General features: G+C 42.1%; 1 protein-coding gene and 1 long non-coding RNA gene across 2 annotated transcripts in view; both read left to right on the forward strand.

Moving 5' to 3' along the window:
* Positions 1-8,873, forward strand: part of LOC125879465 (uncharacterized) — a 55,158-nt gene extending 46,285 nt beyond the window's left edge. The window contains exon 5 of the long non-coding RNA XR_007447941.1: positions 5,277-8,873. This is a non-coding gene — a long non-coding RNA (uncharacterized LOC125879465). The remainder of the gene's footprint in view (positions 1-5,276) is intronic.
* Positions 8,874-10,070: 1,197 nt separating this feature from the next.
* Positions 10,071-20,515, forward strand: part of LOC125879409 (ras-related protein Rab-26-like) — an 84,908-nt gene continuing 74,463 nt past the window's right edge. Inside the window, exons 1-2 of the mRNA XM_049561274.1 lie at positions 10,071-10,684; positions 12,628-12,738. Coding sequence (XP_049417231.1) covers positions 10,490-10,684; positions 12,628-12,738 — 306 coding nt within the window. The 5' untranslated portion in view covers positions 10,071-10,489. The remainder of the gene's footprint in view (positions 10,685-12,627; positions 12,739-20,515) is intronic.

Below are 20,515 nucleotides of genomic sequence, written 5' to 3' on the forward strand. Positions count from 1 at the left end.
TTGCCCCAGTGGAAACTGTCCATAGCGAGGTCTGTTGATTGTTCAAAGTACCCAGGGCATTATTTCTGGAGAGACATGTTGCTATTTAATTTTCAATGCTTTTATAATGAAAATGCAATTACACCTCAGCTGTATAGGGGTTTTAGGGAAAGTTGCAGAGCTGGATATCCCAAAACAAATCCAGTCAAGTCATATAGAGAAGGTCTAGAACCTGCTCTTTAATGTACAGAGATGTAGCAGTCCCTGCATGAACAAGTACATGTGGGGATGCTTTTGAACAGGCAGAAACTTTAACAGAGCCTGGCTGTAGGTGGGCTGCCATCTGTCCCTAGGAATTATATACATGTAAGAGGATTCTGCACATCATGATTTACGTCCAAGGCCAACGTTGGTTGTGGTGGAGGGGCATGCACAAATATGATTTTCATAGCAACAGCTCAAGTTCATTTCCAGCGATAGTTTTGCAATCAAAATCGGCTGTTTTTAGCTAGACATCAGCGGCATTTTCAGCCATGATTATGCCACCGAAATCAGCTGTTTTTAGCAACACTGGTTGCATTTCCAACGGCGATGAAGCCACCAATACTGGCTGCTCCTTGGCATTTTTTTTTGTTCACAAGACAACAGCGGCATTTCCTGTCACAATTGTGCCACAAAAATGAGCTGTTTTTAGCGAGACATCTGTAGCATTTCCAACCAAAATTGATTGTTTTTTAGTCAGTCATCTGCAGCATTTCCAGCCAAGATTGCGCCACCAAAGTCGGCTGATTTTTAGCAAGACATTGGTGGCATTTCCAGCACCAAAACTATCTGTTTCTTGGCATTTTCTTAGTGAGACATTGTCTGCATCCAGCTGCAATTGTGGCACCAAAAGTGGTTGTTTTTAAGTGAGACATCAGCTGCATTTCCAGATGCAAATGTACCAACAGAGTCGGGTATTTTAAGCCAAAACATCTTTTTCTGATCTTTTCCTGACCATAACCAATGTTTTTGTGCCTAAATGTAACCACTTATTAACCACAGCACAACATTTATTCTTGAGATTGGGTTGAGACTGCATTTTAAAATTGTTTGCAGTGGATGTGACCTGGTGTTCTGCAAAGTTGTCAAATTTTGACATTTATTTATTGCAAACAAAACCAAAACTACAATGCACAGTGAGGTTTTTTTTCTCTTAGTGATTTGGCTGCATTGACCCTTTAACTGCACAGGCATTAGCAATTGCATCAAAACATGGATGTATCATGTAAACACGAGGCTAATTTACATACATCGTATGACGGCTCCATATTGCACTCATATCAAACAAGATCAGACTGTTCTGTACATACAGGCTAGATTCACAGGCACAAACACAGATGTACATAGCGTTCATGAACATATATCCACACACAGACACACTTGTGTGTGATGAAAATAAAGAGACACTTGCTCTGTTGGCACCTCCTCCAATCACACACGCCGCCTCCACTCCTTCATCCCAGCTGTCACAACTGCAAAAACTCTACAAATACACACGCACACTCTCGCATATTCACACTCACCCACACACACCACTTTTCCTGCTCACACCTTTTCCCGCTCACCATGGCTCTCTCCAGTTGGTGCTTATGTGCCCACTCTCTGCCGCAGCTTGTATGTAATGTGTGTGTGTGTGTGTGTGTTTATGTGTATATTATGCGTGTGTCATCTCCTTTTATTGCCGCGGCTCCACCTGAGCTCAGACATGTAGTGCCCACCTCTGCTCCTCCAGCATGAGGGAGAAAGTGGACAGTGAGTCATGTTTTATCCTGGCCTCCGCTAAGCTGTGAAAAATTACAGCCACCTAAAACTCAATCTGTTCTGCGTCTGAGAGCAGAGAGAGGATTGAAATGGCAGTGAGCAATTTAGGCACGCCTTGTAGTGAATCTCTGCTTTTTCTCCGGTTTACGCCCCTTTACTTTTTTGCTCCAGCTCGATCCAACTCAACATGAGGCCAATGAATCTCATGATCAGTGTGTGAAAGGACTCCTGTGCTTACTCTGCATGTTTCGGTGTGTCAGTGCACTCCACGCCAAATGCTTCCTGTTTGACACCATGTGTGAGGTCATAAATCTGATCACCACAGAAACAGACAGTGACACTGACGCTTGCAGGAAGCACCCTGGATTAGCAAGGATTTATGGTCGGGCCTTGGATAACACACCCATCAAATGCACCCAGTACCCTTTTTCTTCAGATGACAGACTGGCATCTTTGCAAGTGGAAACAAAAGTGTCTTGCACCTTAAATCAATCCGTAGAAATGCGGAGCAGTTTCAAATTAAATTTAACTTAAAGGGCCTATATCCAAATAAATAAGGGGAGTGAAATAAGGAGCAGATATTGGGGAAAATTGGGCCCCTGGTAGTGATTATTACCCTCGTAGAGTTTTTCCATCCTGGTACCCTGGCTCAGACTCTCATGTCTGGATCTTTTAAAGGGTCCGGGGAGGGTTGGGCATGTATTATTTTCAACACTTCAGATTAAACCCTGCTACGGCTCTCTGAGGCCTTACTAATACAGACCCCCTGCTGGGTTACAGCAAAATTAAAAAATGAAGGGAAAAAAAAAAGAGCAGTGACTGTGAAAACAGTGTTAAAGCAGAGGTGGAAATTGCGAGTGTGACACAGAGATGCTGTGATGACGTCTTTGGAAAGGTAATAATTAACGGTGTCACCTTTTTTACGACGTAGAGGAAAGAGAATTAAAAAATTTTGTATGATGACAGATTTGAAGTCAGGCCTTGGCTTCACTGGTTTAGCACATTAAAGCATGGCAAGATTGAGCGAACGATCACGCCAAGGCAATTTCAAGCCACCAGAACACATTGTTTGTGCAAAGGTTCATTTCTCTCCAGTCATGTTCGCTACAGCATATAGAGGTATCAAGGAATTGCACACACAGTACAGTGAGGACATAAAGCCTTTTACTTTGATCATTTATGCATCACCTTTTGTCTCCCAGGAGGGAACTCAGGAGCAGAGAAAAGTTAACAAGTCATCTCAAATTAAAAGGCAATCCCAAGTTTAAGTTGCAGCCACAGCAATGAAACTGCACTAAAAATGTAACTAATATATCAATCAATCAATCGATCAATCAATTTTATTTATAAAGCCCAATATCACAAATCACAATTTGCCTCACAGGGCTTTACAGCATACAACATCCCTCTGTCCTTAGGACCCTCACAGCCGATAAGGAAAAACTCCCCAAAGAAAACCCTTTAACGGGGAAAAATAAACAGTAGAAACCTCAGGAAGAGCAACTGAGGAGGGATCCCTCTTCCAGGACGGACAGACGTGCAGTAGATGTCGTACAGAACAGATCAGCATAATAAATTAACAGTAATCCGTATGACACAAAGAGAGAGAGAGAGAGAGAGAGAGAGAGAGAGAGAGAGAGAGATGCAGGACAGACGGTAATGACAATAGTTTACAGATTATAAAGGTTCTTTATATCAAATATGCCTGATTAAAACTGGATGTCCTCTAATCTCATTCCCCCTCACCATTTAGTGACTGACTTTGTTTCATTTTGGTGTATTATAGCCAGTGCTGAGGAGTTACATGTAATTAAATTACAAAATGATGTAACTGTAATCAGTTACAGTTACTGAGGAAAAAGATGTGTAATTAAATTACAGTTACTAATCAAAATGTTGGTGATTATAGAAGGGTTACATCCAAATGTGGTGTTTTTGGTAAAAAAAAAAAAAAAAAAAAGTTTGTAGAATTTAACATTCATTCTGTCGCTTTTATTGCCCAGTTTAAAACATTTGTTAGTCAAGTAATCAAAACATAACGTATTGGAAACAGTTGCATTACTTATTATATTTTTAACAGGGGAACTAGTGATCTAAAAACCCTTTACATTTCCGAAGTAACCTTCCCAACACAACATTTTTTATTTGTACAGCACTTATCTAAACAAGGTTACAAAGAAATGCATAGAAATAAGACAACAAAAAAATACAAAGGAAATAAAATAGAAAGGTTACAAGTCACAAAAGTACAAATCAGGCATTAAAAGGGAAAGAAAATAATTTGTTTTAAGCCATGATTTAAAAACGAGTCATGTACTAGACAGCCGAATCCCTGACGGCAAAAGCCTGGTCACCTTTAGTTACCAGCCTTGATCTAGGGACGACTAGTGAGGGTAGAACTGAGGATCTCAGGTCACAACTTGGAGCATAGGTAGTACGAAGCTCAGCTATATAACTCAGCACTAAACCATGTTGAGCTTTGTTAAAAGAATCTTAAAATCAATTATGAAGTTAACTGGCAGCCAATGGAGGGAGGCGAGAATTGATATGTGATATGTGACCTACGATTTGTCCCAGTTGAAATACGATTATAGCAAGCGATGTCCAAAGGAAAGACGACATTTCATGTTGTGTTTTTCTACAAAAATATAATTTACAGCCGCTCTAAAGCTGTAGTTTGTAACTTAAAAAAAAACAACTTTATGTCATAATTGCTGAAACCGTCACTATATCCACATTAAACAGATGAAAAAAAAATCATATTCCTCTGCCTATTCTAGTGCCTTGTAGCGCTTGGCCTTTCTCACATAAATACACAACCAATCCGAGCCGAGGAATCTCTAACGCGGCATGTCCATCACTGCTTGTGTAAACTGTCAAACTAGGCAGCACCGATGAAATATGATGAAGACTCTGTTACTGCATTGCCAATTTCTCACCTCACATGTTTTCAGAAACATATTTTAGTGTACTGTTTAGCTGTGAAATGAGACAGTTTGTGACCCGGCTGCCATGTTGGAAACAGCCCAGCAAAGTACCAAGCACCGCCCACCAGCCAGAGCAAACTTTGTTTTGTTAATGAAAACATGTAAGGTAAGAAGTAGACAAGGCATCAACAGAATCTTGATTCATATTTGATCAGTGCTGCCTAGTTTGACCACAGTTCATGAGTAGTGACTGACACAACTGATAGCTATGCTTAACACTCTTTGGCTTTAATTTGTTGTTTTCATTCACGTATGGTAAGGCCATTAACAGTGGTACGAGACAATAGAGTAGGTTGGAACTGAAGTTAAAGTAATAGATATCTCTAACTGAATGAATGATAAGTATTATAGGTCAAGATCGCCAGTTATATTGTACCTATACATTAAAGAATGAATCAAAACATGTCCTCTGTAACTTATTTTTCACATTGCACACTACAAACAAGCAGCACTCATGCCACCCATTTTCCTCTCCCTCAAACACACACTCTGTTTCTCTCATTTAAGATGCCTCGGGGAGCGAATAAGTGCCAGGCAGTACCAGTCCACTGATGGCTGCTCTCGCCAAGGCCTGACAAACAGGGATGCCGGCTGGCAGGACGCCCTCCCCGCCCCTCCTCGCGGCACTCGGGTCACAGGCAGCTGAGAGAGAGAGCGGCCAACAGATCAACAGTTGCTGTGACTTTGGTTGAGCGACTGGCCAGGCTGCTGCACGCCACCCAGCCCAAGTTCGGGGCACCCGACCCTGAGTAAACTGACAAATGCCTGGCCTTTGGGTGCGCCTGCAGATTGACGTGACCCTGAGGGCGTTATGACCTCACTGCATTGGGCACACACACTTATAGCCATGTTCCCGCTCACAATGTTTATTCAAGCACCTGACAGAGTACATTGCGCTTACGCTCACCCACACTTGTCGGGCTGTTTGACTTATTGTCATGGAGATGGAACAGCTCTAATGATGCTTGCACCCAGGAAAGAGGGCTATAATTTGCTCCTAATTAACGTGTTGAAACGATGTGATTTGATGCATTCTCCACAGCTGAATCACACAGTTGATTTACAGTGCACGACACTGGAAAACAAAATGATTTAATTTGATCACTGCCTTGTTAGTGTTAGCAAAGAAAAAGGCACATTTGCTTCTCTTAACTGCCTCCACAGTTTGTATTCAGTGAGCTTTTTATGTGCTGGTGCTGCTTGTTAGCAGAGACACACACAAGCATATGGCACACACGTACACATTATAGCCTTGCAATGCACAGTACACTCATCGGGCATATTTAACTCATCTTGACAAGGCTGTTAATTTCTCTGAAACCAGGGCCGGATTCCAACCACTCTGTCCATCCACGTCCCCTCTTCCCTCCAAAATGCCCAGCTGTTGCCGCGGTAGACAGCTGCTTCACGGGTAGAACGAATCTCAGCTGTCGAGGGGAGTTGTGCAAGGGGGTTGGTGGATTTTGGGGTTTGTGTTCCTTCAAACCAATGACGCTCCACTCCCTGCTCTGCGCTGAGTTGGGTGGAGTGTGGAAAAATGCTGACAGATAGCAGATTTAGAGACAGAAACCAGAGGCTACAGCTGTCTGTGTGTTTACAACCAGAGCTGCTCAGAAACTCCGGGGTCAAACAAGTGACGTCCCCGAAAAGTCTATGTAGTGTAATTTCGTCTTGCGCGCTTCGCTGTGCAAGCTGCAATGTTTGGCAGTTGGGAAATAAAAGAGGACTAGCATATGCTTGGCGCTTTGATGTTAGATTAAGTTTTATTTTTACATCAAAAGTTTACCACAATGAACATTTACCACAAAAGGATCTGTCGCCAAATCCAGTGAGAGGTGAACAAACTGTCAAATTTTATTCGCTGCTCAGAAACTGCTTTAAATATGACTCACAAGCTGTTTATTGCTCTGGTGTTTTTTTTCCTGATTTAGCTTTTAATCAGCTGAACTTGCCTGGTGTTATTCAGGCTACACACTGTAAAGGTCAAAGGTAATACAAGCTCACTTCAGTCTCCCACCGTGGGGAGCAAACAAGGTCTCTGGGCTGTGATCTTTGAGTGTATTCTAATGAGCCTGGACAGCCTGGCACCTGATCAGAAAGGCAGTTATATCATACACAAATTTCACATTGCATAACAAACTAGATTACAGAGGAGGGGGAAACAACAGCATCTCATTACTGACCACAGAGGGATCGGGGACTGACCAGAATATGCTGCTGTTCTTTGTTGCAAATGGAGACAATATGTGGCCCCCGCTACGGAGTGACATCCTCCATGTCACAGAGAGACGTTTGAATTGTGTTGTGAATTATAACGGGTGTGGGTTAGAGTCACAGAGAGGCCAGTGACCGTCTTGTTCTGCGCTGATCACAACCAGCTTGTTGATGGCAGCTGGAGGAAGCTGAACTGCCCCCCACCCCCCAAACTAACGCTAATATTACAGTGTAGTTGTCCACTTTCGATGCGTACAGTGACATAAGCAGGCGAGCAACGGCTTTTGATCATGCGTAAAACTGCTGCACACACAGAGGTGGAACCAAGTCATTGATTTGCAAGTGTCTGTACTCAAGTCCAAGTCCCAAGTCCTCAACCTACTGTTCGTTGTGCAACTTTAAATCTTGAGCGACGTCTGTCATTTTCGACCTGCGCATTTTTTGTTGACCACAGCAAAGATTTTATATGTGAATGAAATTATCTTTGGTGTATTTTTTTTCCAACTGCTGCTCAATAACATTTACAGTTCATTCTTGATGGTTCTCTCCCGCAACTTGAGATGCTGTCAGATAGGTTCCAACAAAGTGGATCTGGGGAATTAAGTGCCGACTGGGAGTAAATGGCATTAACATTTGAAATGACATACCTTTTAATCTTTGGGTTTGAGAGTCTCAGTCAAAAGCCTCAAGTCCAAGTGAAATCACGAGTCACTGGTGTTTAAGTCCAAGTGGAGTTGCAGGACTTTTGATCCTGTGAAGTCTAAAGTCATCAAATTTGTGACTCAAGTCTGCCTTTTAGGCGGACTGCAGTTGGACAAAATGTTATGTTGTATGAAGGCAGCAAGCTCTGGAATAGCCTACCACTCTCAGTCAGAGAATCATCCAGCTTCATAACATTCAAGAGGCTTCTGAAGGTGTGGATTAGGACCAACCAGATCTGTGACCATGTGTAATCACCTCAATGAACTTGATGTAACAGAGCAGTGTACAACAGGTTTGTTAGTAATATGTAGCAGGACAGTGTGCAATCTTCATTTAGTACTGGTCAATTTTCTGTTATGCACTGGCACTTTATAAGAGCATTGTGCAGTTTAGATTTGTATTATTTAAATCTGTGCAATCCATATGTTATCTATGCAACAGCACTTTATTTACATGCACCAGCACTTTATGGTAAGCACTTTCCTTTTTTGCACACTAGCTCGACTGGCCTCTCTACTCTGTTCTGTGTACTTGTATGTATATGTCTTGAATGATCCGTGTACTTGTATTGTGTATGTTCTGTTTCTTTTCTTTTTTTCTATTTTATCTGATGTAATATCAACCTGCCAAGGGACTACAGATGGAAACTAGCCTACGGCTATAATCTGGCATATTTACGTGTATATGTTCATTAATATGCACTGTCCCTTTTTAAATACATAAATTGAAAATATATCTGCTTGACTGCAGAAAAATGATCACGGGAGGAATGTAAAGCCACCAACTGTCCAACAATGGAGGGAGAGATTGAGGACACCAGTACTACTGTAGTTGCTGAGACTGACTAAGGACACAACTTCTCCATAACCCCAGTGGAGAGGAGGAGTTTGATCAATACTGTCTACATGCAACTGAATACATGAATACAGATGTGTCTCTGAATGTGGAGAAGTACATGTATAGTGGTGATACAATAACAACTGACTGACGTGTTTGTATTTTTATAACCTCCCTATGTCTACCCAACTGACATAAAAGTGTCTGGTTAAAAATATGGGTGATTGCATATAGGAATGAGGTTGTCTGGATATCTGTGTCTGTGTTGCCTCTGTAAATATAATATGAAGAAGACAGGTTGATGTAAAGCTTACATTTGTTATGTGATACAGCATTTTAGTTTTATTTATTCTGATGGGTAGCTATAATCTACAGAGAGACTGTTGTCATCTCTACTTGTTATTAAACCCTGTTGCATCTGACTTTCTATCTTGTGTTCTTATGTCGCCCTCTTGTGGTGCATTATTGAAATCACATCTCCAGCGCGCTCTACAGGTGGCTGCTGGTTGTCCTCCACATTATATAAATAACAGTCATGCTGATGTAGACAGATTACTTTGGTTGCTTACATTAGGCAATTTCTTGGCTCCTTATTGAATCACTAACTGAATGGACGACACCTGTTATTATATTTAAAGCACCTCATACCTGCATGACATCATCTAAGGCGTGAAAGCCATTGATTTTTAATTGGATCACTTTCAGCTCATTGGCTAATCTTAAGAATCCGCATCAAAAATATTTAAGCACGCACTAATTCATACACAGGCACACACACATCATGAACATGCATACATTTTTATTTAACCTTTAATTAAGCAGGAAGTCCTATTGAGATTGAAAACCTGTTTTACAAGAGACACACTTAATGCAACAAATACAACTTATAATACACACATAAAACAACAACTATTCCAACATAGTGGTCTCTCAAGAAAAACAAGCACATGCCTCTGTCACCACATTCTTTATGATGCCCTTAAATTCACCAAAGGATAATAGTGTTTCTAAATGTGGATCGTTTTTAAGACTGCTCCATGTCCAAGGTGCAGAGCAGGAGAATGCAGTTTTCCATAGATCTGTTAAAACCTGGGGTACATTAAAAAAAAGCAACCACCTGGGGGAGGGTAGCTGGTAACTACCTGAGCTGACACACTTAAGGGTGCAGAGGTAGGCCGGAAGTTTGCCCAATACACACATGAAACATACATATATTGGCACATATGCTCCAAATATGGTATATGCATCTTATTTTGAAGGTCAGGGACACACTGTCTTAATTCTAAAAAGCAGATTATTGCAAGAAAATATCCACTGAGAAAAATATTTCTAACCTTATGAGACATAAACTGATTTTGACTAACATCAGTGTCACATCATGATGTAAATGCAGCACCATGAGCAGTGTCCTGTGTTCCCTTCATAATCATCAGTGATAATACATCTGTGTCATACAGGCCGTACAGTTACCTTGTCAACAGATAAGTCACGTGGTCAAAGTTACCACAGTCTCCACAACAAACCCACAATATTTATCCCTGAGGAGCACAGTGAGTTTATAGTGTGAGGATGAAGGGCTGAGGCGCCTCTCAGCTCAAAGTGCAGCGCCTCTGCGTCCTGGCTGTTTTGCGCTCAAGGTGGAGTTTTGTGCCACATCACATCACATCGCTGCCGCTCTAACGCGCAGTGCCGAGGCTGTTGTCCTGAAAAGAGCAAGCTGCCAGCAGCAGGAAGCGGCTCAACAACACCAACACCAACAACGGAAGCGAGCGCGTTTTGTTTTTTCCACATTTCGGGACAATTCTCGCTCCTCACTTTGAGTAGAGGTGTCGAGGAACATGCGTTCAACGCGCAGGTGAAAACAAGTCTGCTGATTCAAGTTCCTCGCTGCAGCAACTTTTAAGCCCTCGGAAGATTTTTGTTTTTGTGTTGTTGTTGTTGTTGTTGTTTGCTTTTGAAACCTTGAAATGTCTCGCAAGAAGACTTCCAAAGGCAAAGCCGGGAGCAGCAGCCCGTCTGCGGGCAGCCCCACCGGGAAAGGGACCACCACCGCCGGGAAGGCAGCGAGGAGCAGCCCGGGGATTGTTCAGATGAACGGCGTGGTCCATCCCAGCAGACCCTCCATCAGCAACAGCAGCGAGTTTTATGACATCGCTTTCAAGGTAGGATGTTGTTGTTTAGCAAATGCATGATAACAAACTGCAACTCACATTAAAGTGGGCTTTGATTTCTGACATTTAACGCCCCAAAATAACAGAAATTACAAACAATGCAGAGAGTAAATGATCATATGGACACTTTTTTTTGGCTTTTGTCTTCCTGTAGGATGAAAATATACCAGTTAAAGAAGAAAAACACACACAGTACATGTGTTTGTTGTCTACTATGTTCTTCCTCAGTGTCTTCCTCCTGTCCATCTTTCATTATCTTCCGTTTTACAACCACCTTTATTCATTAAACAGCAGCGGGCTGCTGACACCAGCTGTGTCAATAGTCGATCGATAACCCAGAGAGGTGCACTCTGCCGTGCAACAGCCAGCAAACAAATCATTGTGTGCCACTGGTTGAATGCATGTGTTGTCCCTGCTGCACATATGACTGGCTTTTGCATTTACAGTGAGCGATTTCAGTGTGGTTTGCGAGTAGAGAACTGTCACCTCACCACAACACAACACAAACACAGTTTCACACCCACAGATTCGCAGTGTGTACTCCCAACATAGCTTCAAGGGACTTGTGCCACCTACTCCGTGTTTTTGAAGCAGCTGTTTGATGCGAGCGCATGATGTCTTTGTGGTGCTCTTTCTGCAGGGAAATTGGATTGATTGCTCCATGTGAGCTGCAGATATCTTTATTAGATTAATTATTTGTTGGCTGCAGGGGCTCCCATCTCTACAGTACACAGCATCCTTACAGCCAATAAATTATCAACTGCAAAAAAAAAAGCCACTTTTTGCAGTTTCAGCCTGAGCTGAAGCAAGATATACTCCTGTAAATACATTGGGTTATGTGATATGACAAGTAGCAGCATGTTCAGGCAGAAATCCAACAATATTCACTCCAATTTGTGTCCTAATTCTTTCTAGAGCTCTTGCCATAATGCTCATATTGATGTTGCGTTGGATCAAAAGATCCCACCTGTAGCTCTTACCTTAAGAGTGGACCTCCCCCTGATTTCACTGTGCCACGTTTCAGCGTTTACCGTTCCCTCTGATCGCTATTCTGCATTGAGTCAGAGAGGAAATTGATTGCATTTATTTATAAAAACCTAAGGGCAGGGAGAGACCAGGTGCCTCCTCCTGCACACCCCTGCAAACATTAAGCACATGTCAAGCTGTTTCATGGTGAAGTCATGAGAGAGAGGAAGAACAACAGACACAGAGACGAAAAAGAAAGAGTTGAAATACAGAGGGCGAGATCTTCATGCATATTACCCTGCTGTATTTTGTATCTGACCCTGTTACATCCCTTCATTCTTCCTCCTGGCTTTCATCTCCTCTGAGCACCCAAGAGGCGCTTTTGATTTCCGGGGTCTAGGGCATCACAGTCTCTCAGCTAACCCGATAACAGTAACCACATCAAACCTTTAACTTCATCACAGCTTGGAATAAAAAGAGCAGCAGCAAAGCCAGAGTGTGTCTGTTTTGTGTGTCTGCACACATGCATGAGATGTGCATTGAAGACGGTTGTGTACATTCACACACACTTACAGAAAGGGCATCCACTGGGTGGCCATAATGAGCAGTCACACACTCATTCACATCCACCCTCTTCACTGGCCACACACCAAAATACCAGGATTAATTTAGCTGAATGATTCAAATGTCCTGTTTTTTTCTTCCTGAGGACAAACAACCAGACACTGATATAAAATTAAACATATGAGCAAAAGCTCCCTCTTCTTCATGCTCCTACATGTCTTTTTTTATGCTCGTTTCTTCACTTTTTTTTTGACATTTACCTTTATCGATTAGTCAGACAGTCTGAAGTTTTATCCCTCGCACCTCTGTTTGCACATTTTTGTGTGTGTGTGTGTGTGTGTATTTCTTTGTTCAGCCCTCCAGTTATTCCTGGCTGAGTTTTTCCCTCCTGTATTCCTTTGCAGGTGATGCTGGTTGGAGACTCAGGTGTGGGGAAAACATGTCTACTGGTGCGTTTTAAAGACGGCGCTTTCCTGGCTGGCAGCTTCATCTCCACCGTGGGCATCGACTTTAGGGTGAGTTGAAATCAATGCAACCAAAGTCAAACAAGCAAAAACTGACAAATCACCCACATGCATGCAAACACACCGTCAGGTTTAGTACCTTTAATAAAAATGGGGCCATATGTACTAATGAGATTTTTTTCAAAGCTATTCAGTGTCTTTAATGCCCCAGAGCTATGAGTATTTCCTGTGTTAGACGTCTGACAAGATAGGATATTGATTTCTTAAATTAGTTTGACATGCTTTAGTTTTTTAGTCTCCCTGGTTGATAAGTGTGTCTCTCGTGTGCCAGTTTTGCGGTCCCACATGGGCAGCCGGGAAGGAACGTGTCCATCTTTTCTAATGATCACACTCAGGTGTCCAGGACGCAGAGACAGGCGACCGCTCTGAGTAACACTCTGACCCAGGGCGGCAAAAGGAGACAGTTGCCTCCCTCCAGCTCTACAGTGACCTCATGCACAGAGTCAGCGACAGTACAGTAACAGCCCTGGGTGTTCACTGAACTAGTGCTTTTAATCACTGTACTTTTTCTGGACAGTTTCATGTAGTAGTTTCATGCTGATCTAGCATCGTACTCCTGTGCTGTTGTCAGACTCGATCGAAATCAATGCGGCAGAGCCAGAAACACTCCGTGCATTCATCTTCCTTGTTAAAACCTGGTGACTGCACACCCACATTAGGGTTGGACGATATAGAGAAAATCAAATAATTTTTTTTTTTCACCAGATACCTCAATATCGACATTGCGATGATACTGTAGGGTTGACTATTGACATTTTTGGTCAGTAAGAGCAAATAATAGAACAGCCAGAACAGTCTGGTAGGTTCAGAAAATTACAAACCAGGACAAGACGACACTTACAATACTGCAACATCAAAAATCTAAGACTATGATGTCTAGTCTCATCACAGTATTGATATAATCAGTGTTGGGGAAGTTACTTTTAAAAAGTAGTGTTTGCTCATTACTCGTTACTTCTTAAAAAAGTAATCCCTTACTTTACTTAGTTACCCTCTGTGAAAAGTAACTTTTTACGTTACTCGTTACTTTTACGTTTCTTTTATGGTGCTTGACTTTGGGTAGAACCCCATCTCATTTCCTAAATGTGAAAAAATCCGAGTTTCCCACTGGTATTTACGACTTTGGTGATAAAATAAAGATTAAAGAGTGAGAGTTAATTTGTGTTAACTAGGCTACATGAATTTGTTACATGACAGATTACTACTACTAATAGCCTATTTGCCAGACCTGCTGCATCACTGAATGAGGAAAATATTAATATTCACAGACACTATCTTTGAACAAATAGTGTCATATTCATGAATAAATCATTTTCTGTTCTGTTATTACGTGTGTAACTGTGAGACTGTGTTTGTGTAACAGACTCATACTTTGCAGTAAGCTACAGACCTGCAGAATAAATTAATTCATTTTCTCTTCTGGTATGGTATGGTAGGTACTTTATTAACCCCTCGGGGCAAATTTCAATGTCACAGCAGCAATTTAAAATACACAAAATAGGAGCTGCTGCAACAGGCTACCGTTCACACAGCGCCAGGAAGGTAGGCAGGTTATGATTGTTCTGTTTTCTGTTAACACAATGCTGCATTTTATTGATGTTTTGGCGGTTGTTTTGATTTCCTTTGAGGTTCCGGGGTCGTATGTTGCCCATGTCTGAGGTCTGACTAGCGAGGTTAACGTTACATTAAACAACACTTACCCAGCCATACAAGTGCAGTTCGCTGTCAGTATATAGTTGGTCGACTTGTTCAGAATCGCCCAGGTCTTGTACATTAGTTAACGTTACTGTTTTGTGTCCTTGTCGCTGGCTCGGCGGTACTTCGGTCCGTAGAGCACAAAAACCATCAGATAAATCCCGGTATTCAATATCTTGGACATGACCGCAAAGTACAAAATTATACACATCAAGGGATTTATATGCCTTGAGTTTTTCATCATGCGTATAAACGCTGGGTTTCTCCACAAGATATAAAAAAATGTCCAGCCACTGTAGCTTAGGCCATTTCGTTGGGTCGGTGACCCACTGACCCGTTGCTAATTGTTAGCTTATTACATTAAGCTAACCTGTCTTCGGTTGACAAACCGTTAAAATAATCCGAGGAGGCGTGTGTATCTTCCATACTCCTCATACGATTCTTGATTTTGGCGCTCCTGTCTGTACTGTTGACATGGCAGCTGTCACAGTTCCTGCCTAGTGCGCAGCTGAGGCAGACAGGCAGTGTCACCGTCAAATCTGTCCCCGGGAAAAGTAACGTTGTGCCCAACTGACAAAGTAACTACGTTCCGTTACCATATTTTCAGTAGTAACATGTTACACTACTTTTTATCCAATAAAAGTAGTTAAGTAGTAGTTAACGCGTTACACACAACACTGGATATAATAGTAATAGCTCCATCTGTAGTGCAACTCGAGTGCCGACCTTAGGTCAAAGGTTTGGGTTTGTTATGCTGGTAGCTAATGATGTAGCCTCAAGCCGCCAGCCTCAATCAGAGATGAGCAGCGGGCTGTAGAGGTCTGGTAAGCGCACTTATTTTCAACTTGAAACCAGAGCCAAACTTAACAGCAGGGGTCGTGTTACCAATTATTTGTATATGACATTGACGGAAAAATCTGGAGGCCGTCCATCATTTTGACAGATTGGAAACACTGAGAGATCTACTGTAACTTTAAGTAATCCACACCCCTGTCCAGTTGGTGGCGTGTACATATTAATGAGCTGTTGTCTGCTCATGTCTTTGAGCTCACATACATGATCATGTCGTCTCGCTGGCCTCAGCCAAAGAGGTTACCCCTTTGTTTGAGCCATTGCAGTGGTAGGCATTGCAAAATTCAAGATTCAAGATTCAAGAGGCTTTATTGTCAATTCTGCAGTTATGTACAGGCATACAGAGAATCGGAACAACGTCTCACTCTGAATTGACCCGCGATGCAGACAGTGCAGAAGGATATTATAGCATAGAAACTAATACAAATAATAATAATAATAATAATACAAAAAAAATTAATAAATAAGAGCAATCAAGAAGTCCAAAGAAATAACTGCAGTCAATTCAAATGTGCACATTTTCAACAGTTTGAATAGCAGCTTGCATACCAGACAAGAACAGTATATGGTGAAGTGGCTGGTGCCTTTTGGGTAATATGGTTAGTATAGGTAACCAGAGTTTATGGGGGTGGGTGGGGTAGGGGGTCAGGGCTGTGTTGTGTGTGTGTGTGTTTATTGTGTGTCAGGCTGCAGTGCCTCAGTTTACTGGGGGCTGGGCGAGAGAGTTCAGTTTCCTGACAGCTTGGTGGTTGAAGCCGTTCGTGAGCCTGGTGGAGCAGGCACAAAGGCTCTGGTACCTTCTCCTTGATGTCACTCGAGTCAGTCCCAGTTGGGGCTGAAGAGTACAAGTCTGCAAATGTGCAAATGCAAAATGTCCCGGCAGCTGAGTGTCGGAAACTTAAAAAGCCCAATAATTGTGATGGCACTGATGTACAAATTTGAACAAGTAGGGCTGCCTGGTTTGCATGAGTTAACACAGCTGCAGCGGCTAACATCCGTCACAGAGCTATTAAATATCCCGACAAACTCACATCAGCACATATAAGGCTTGACTCTGTTAAATCTGTTCATAACCGTTTGGTAACTTTAGCTGTGTGATGCTAGAAGTTTGACCTGTAACTGTGTGTGTGTGCGGGTGGGCTAACAAACTGCCTCTGGTCACGGAGCTCATACACTTCCAGGAGTCTCATGACAAACAAAGTAAGAGCAGGGCAAGGATGTGCCAAGTGTATCAATAGGCTGCTTGCAGCTTTGCATTGAAATAAGATTATACCCATTTTAAATAGTGAAAAATTAGAGAGGTCATGTTCAGCAACACCCGCACAACCGAAGCATCACACATTTGCTGTTGATTACTAATGTTACTAAAACTCTGGAATCCAAAAAATGAGTAAAAAGAGGGATTGGTGCAGTGGAGAATGAAGGATGAGCGGGTTACACTGATTATGATGGAATTTCTACGACCCTGTCCATCAAAATAACGGACAACAAGAAAGTTGAACACAAGCTCTGCTCCAAACTCACAGATTGTTTTCATTTTCAGACTTATAGTCTTGCAGTCTTCTGACGCGAGTGACATCACTTTAGATAGATGTTAAGCAGCTCCCTCTAGCCACAAAAGATTTTATAAAACTTTTTTCACTCATGCAGTAGTACTCCCCAAGACCTGTAACAAACTTCAATGTGTAAAAGTGATTCAGTTCCCCTTTAACTAACCTGTGTGGTCATTTCTGAGTGCCTCAGTTTGTGGTTTTTGACTTCTCAGAGATCTCAGATTTTGATGTTGATGTGAGTGGTCAACATAAAACTGACTCATTTGCAGTTTAAATTATTGATCATTAAAGAGATGCATTTTACTGCTTCCCCTCCCTCATCACTTTTAGTTAGTGCCTGTCAGCTGCTGACTTGTTCCTCCGCCACTCTGTCTGAGCTAAGTGGAAACTCTCCATGTAAGTTTGTCTTGACTTGCACCTCCACCCATCACGGTAAATTAACTCACCATTACATAAAGTGTCAGTGCAACATAAGATCCTTTATACTCTTGGGAGACATGCTCGCACGGACTGCCACTGTGTGTGTTTAAACTAAAGTAACCAACCATTGTATAGCCCTGTGTGTGGGTTGGATGAGATCGTGGGTGGATGAGCAGTTGATTTATTTACTTATGTAACGTCTCTTATAACACTCTGTCTGTAGTCCCGATGTACATTTGGGCCTATCAAAGTAAAGCAGAGGCCTTTATCAGTTATCTCTGCCCGCTGCATGTACTGATAATTGAGGAGGAAGCACAAAACTCATAAAGTTTGGTGCTTAGTCTGCATTTTTGTCACATTGACTTATTTAATTGCAGTGTGGCACAGAGCTGTATGGCATAAATAATTTTATCATTATCCCGTTCTCTTCTGCATGGGTTCTTGAATGGTTCGGTTTTTCAGTGCAAGTGAAACATGAGGATCCCTCCTAACATGCATATTTTTATCTTGATTTTACCTTACTTATATTCACAGTGTTCACACAAATGAATGCGTACATGTGAAGTTACCTTTTACGTGACTGCACTGATCTGCCTTAGAAGTTGAGAGACCAGGATGTTGAGCAGGAGAACATGAAGGTCCTCTGTGTTTGTCTTCCCGTGGAAGATGCACAGAGAAAGAGAGACAGGCCGTGATTGTTATTTTTAGCAGAAGACAGTTTTGATCCCTTTTTAGTTGGTGGGAAAGACAGGCAATTTACTTCATATGGGGATTTGATCTGGTTCCCACTTCAAAGCTGCAGCGAAATGCTGTGTTTTCCTTCCCTCTCTTGTTTATTGTAGTCTCATTTTGTATAAGCCTCAGCGTGTTCTAAGGATTACAGAGCTGCACTGGTGCCTTGTTAGGCTTAAAATACATGGAGTCAGAGTAAGAAATATAGCTCCGCACGAATTGCGTTTGATTATAAGATCTTCTCTTAAAAGGATTATTAAGCAATAAATTCATAGACAAGAATTAATCACAAGACAGCAAGACAATCTGTTTCTGATCTAATTCTGATTTGTAATCACCATTTAACATAAATAGTAAAAAGAACTGATTCTATGCGGCTCTGTGGCACATTTATGGCAGTGACGTTAAAACTAAATCACGTTATTTGGATGTCATTTCACCTCTACAGCTTAATCAAACATAGAAGTATTGCTTTTACTACAATTATTATTATGACTTCCCAGAGATTGTGTGCTGTTATCATCCTAATAAATCTGACTGTGTTGAGGATTATTCAAACCTGCAGCTAAAATGTGAACCTCTTTAAAAGTTAAGGTCAATTTTCTCAGAGGCACCTTTTTTTTTTTAATCTTTTTATTATCACCGCTTAACAGAAATTATTTCACTTCTTGTCATCACACTGGGCCGTCTGTGCAGTAGAAAGACTCAAGTGCTTTTGGAATTGGTGCTTCAGGACCAGAGAAAAGAGAGGAAAAGGACTGTGGTATTCACTTTTGCTCAAGAGGTAGAAAACCTCCAACTACCAGAATGCACTGCGCCACAACGGACCAATAAACACTCCTGCTGGTGGGTGAGGTAATGTGAGCTTAGCAGTATTTCCACAGGGAACAATTTGACGGCCACCAAATCTTGGTTTATATTTGATCAGCACTGCTTAGTTTTACAGTTTGATTGGAGTTTGGTGCGAGTTTGAGAGACAGAGAGAGCAGGTCTGTCTTTTGATCCGCTTCTATAACCTCTGTGTTCATGGTGGCAGCCATACGAAAATGTGGAAGTACAATCTGTAGTTTGAGCAACAGTCCTAGAGCCGGCAGGAAATCAGTTGGATAAGCATGCTGAGGAAGGTGGCTGTTGCTCAGGAAGTAGAGCGGGTCATCTACATCAGTCCGCATATCGAAAGTATCCATGCAAGATAGTGAACCCCAAATTGCTCCCAATGACTGTCCCATTGGTGTGTGAGTGTGTTTAAGGTGAGTAACAGGTGGCACCTTGATTGTTGGCCTCGACCACCAGTGTGTGAATGTGTGTGTGAATGGGTGAATGTGACATAATAATAATACATTTTATTTATAGAGCACTTTTCAATGTACTCAGAGACGCTTTACATTAAAAACAATCACACAACAGACTACAATAAAATACACATTCATTGACACATTAAAAGGTGTTTGAAAAGATGTGTTATGAGTAGTGATTTGAGCTGGGAGAGGTCGGTGCACTCTTGAATGTGTTTGGAGAGAGTGTTCCAGAGGGAGGGGGCAGCTATAGAGAAGGCCCTGTCGCCCCAGATTCAGTGCTTGGTCCTGAGTGGTGGAGTCAGGAGGTCGGCATCAGGGGAGCGGAGGCTGTGGGAAGGAGGTAGTGAGGTAGGAGGGGGCCTGGTTATGGAGGGCTTTGTAAGTGAGGAGAGGGACTTTGAATTGGATGCGTTGTGGAACAGGAAGCCAATGCAGAATCAGGGGTGATGTGATAACGGGATCGGGAATGGGTGAGCAGACAGTTTGAGTGGTTAGAAGACAAGAAGGGTGCGTTTACCAGATCTGTGCACTGGTAAGATGAATTAAAATATACCACAGTTCATTTTCACACACTACCCACATTGTTGTGACACAAAGCTGGTTGAAAATCAGTAGTGTCCCTTTAACAGCAAAGAAAAATCCATTTTGCATAAAAACCGAATTTCACTAGAGAATGCAGTGCTTTCATAAGCTACTGTGCAGCTTGTCCAGGTCATCAGTTGCCATGGCAATGCAGGTGCTAACCACCAGGCAAGGTGACTGGGATCGACCACAGGGCAGAGCATGCCTTTGTTCTTGATTGTGCCGCTCATAAAGTTCTCAGCTTTACTTCCTCTTTTTTTTCTCCCTTCAATCAGAGGTCATAAGCAGTATGTGGAAGGCATCAGGTGCTGTGTGCTGCTTTTTGCTCTCTGGGTGTAAAGGGCCTCTGATGTGATGTGAGCATAAAAATTAAGGGACACTTGAATGTCCTGGGAACAGTGTCTCCGTTTTTTTCCCCCCCTTAAGACATCTAATCACCGTATGTCACTTGTAGGTCCGTGCCCTGTCAGTGGAAGACAACTGTGGTCTCTTTTACGAGATTAATCAGGAGCATCTCTGCAGGACTTTGTATTAGAAGTCTCCTCCAAGCCTGTCTTTTTTTTCATCAAGGTCTGGCTCTGCAGAGCTTCAGCTAAAAAGAGACTTCGTTATTGAATTTAATTTTGTAGTTAATTA

This window comes from Epinephelus fuscoguttatus, linkage group LG19, assembly GCF_011397635.1.
Source record: "Epinephelus fuscoguttatus linkage group LG19, E.fuscoguttatus.final_Chr_v1".
NCBI classification, from domain to species: domain Eukaryota; kingdom Metazoa; phylum Chordata; class Actinopteri; order Perciformes; family Serranidae; genus Epinephelus; species Epinephelus fuscoguttatus.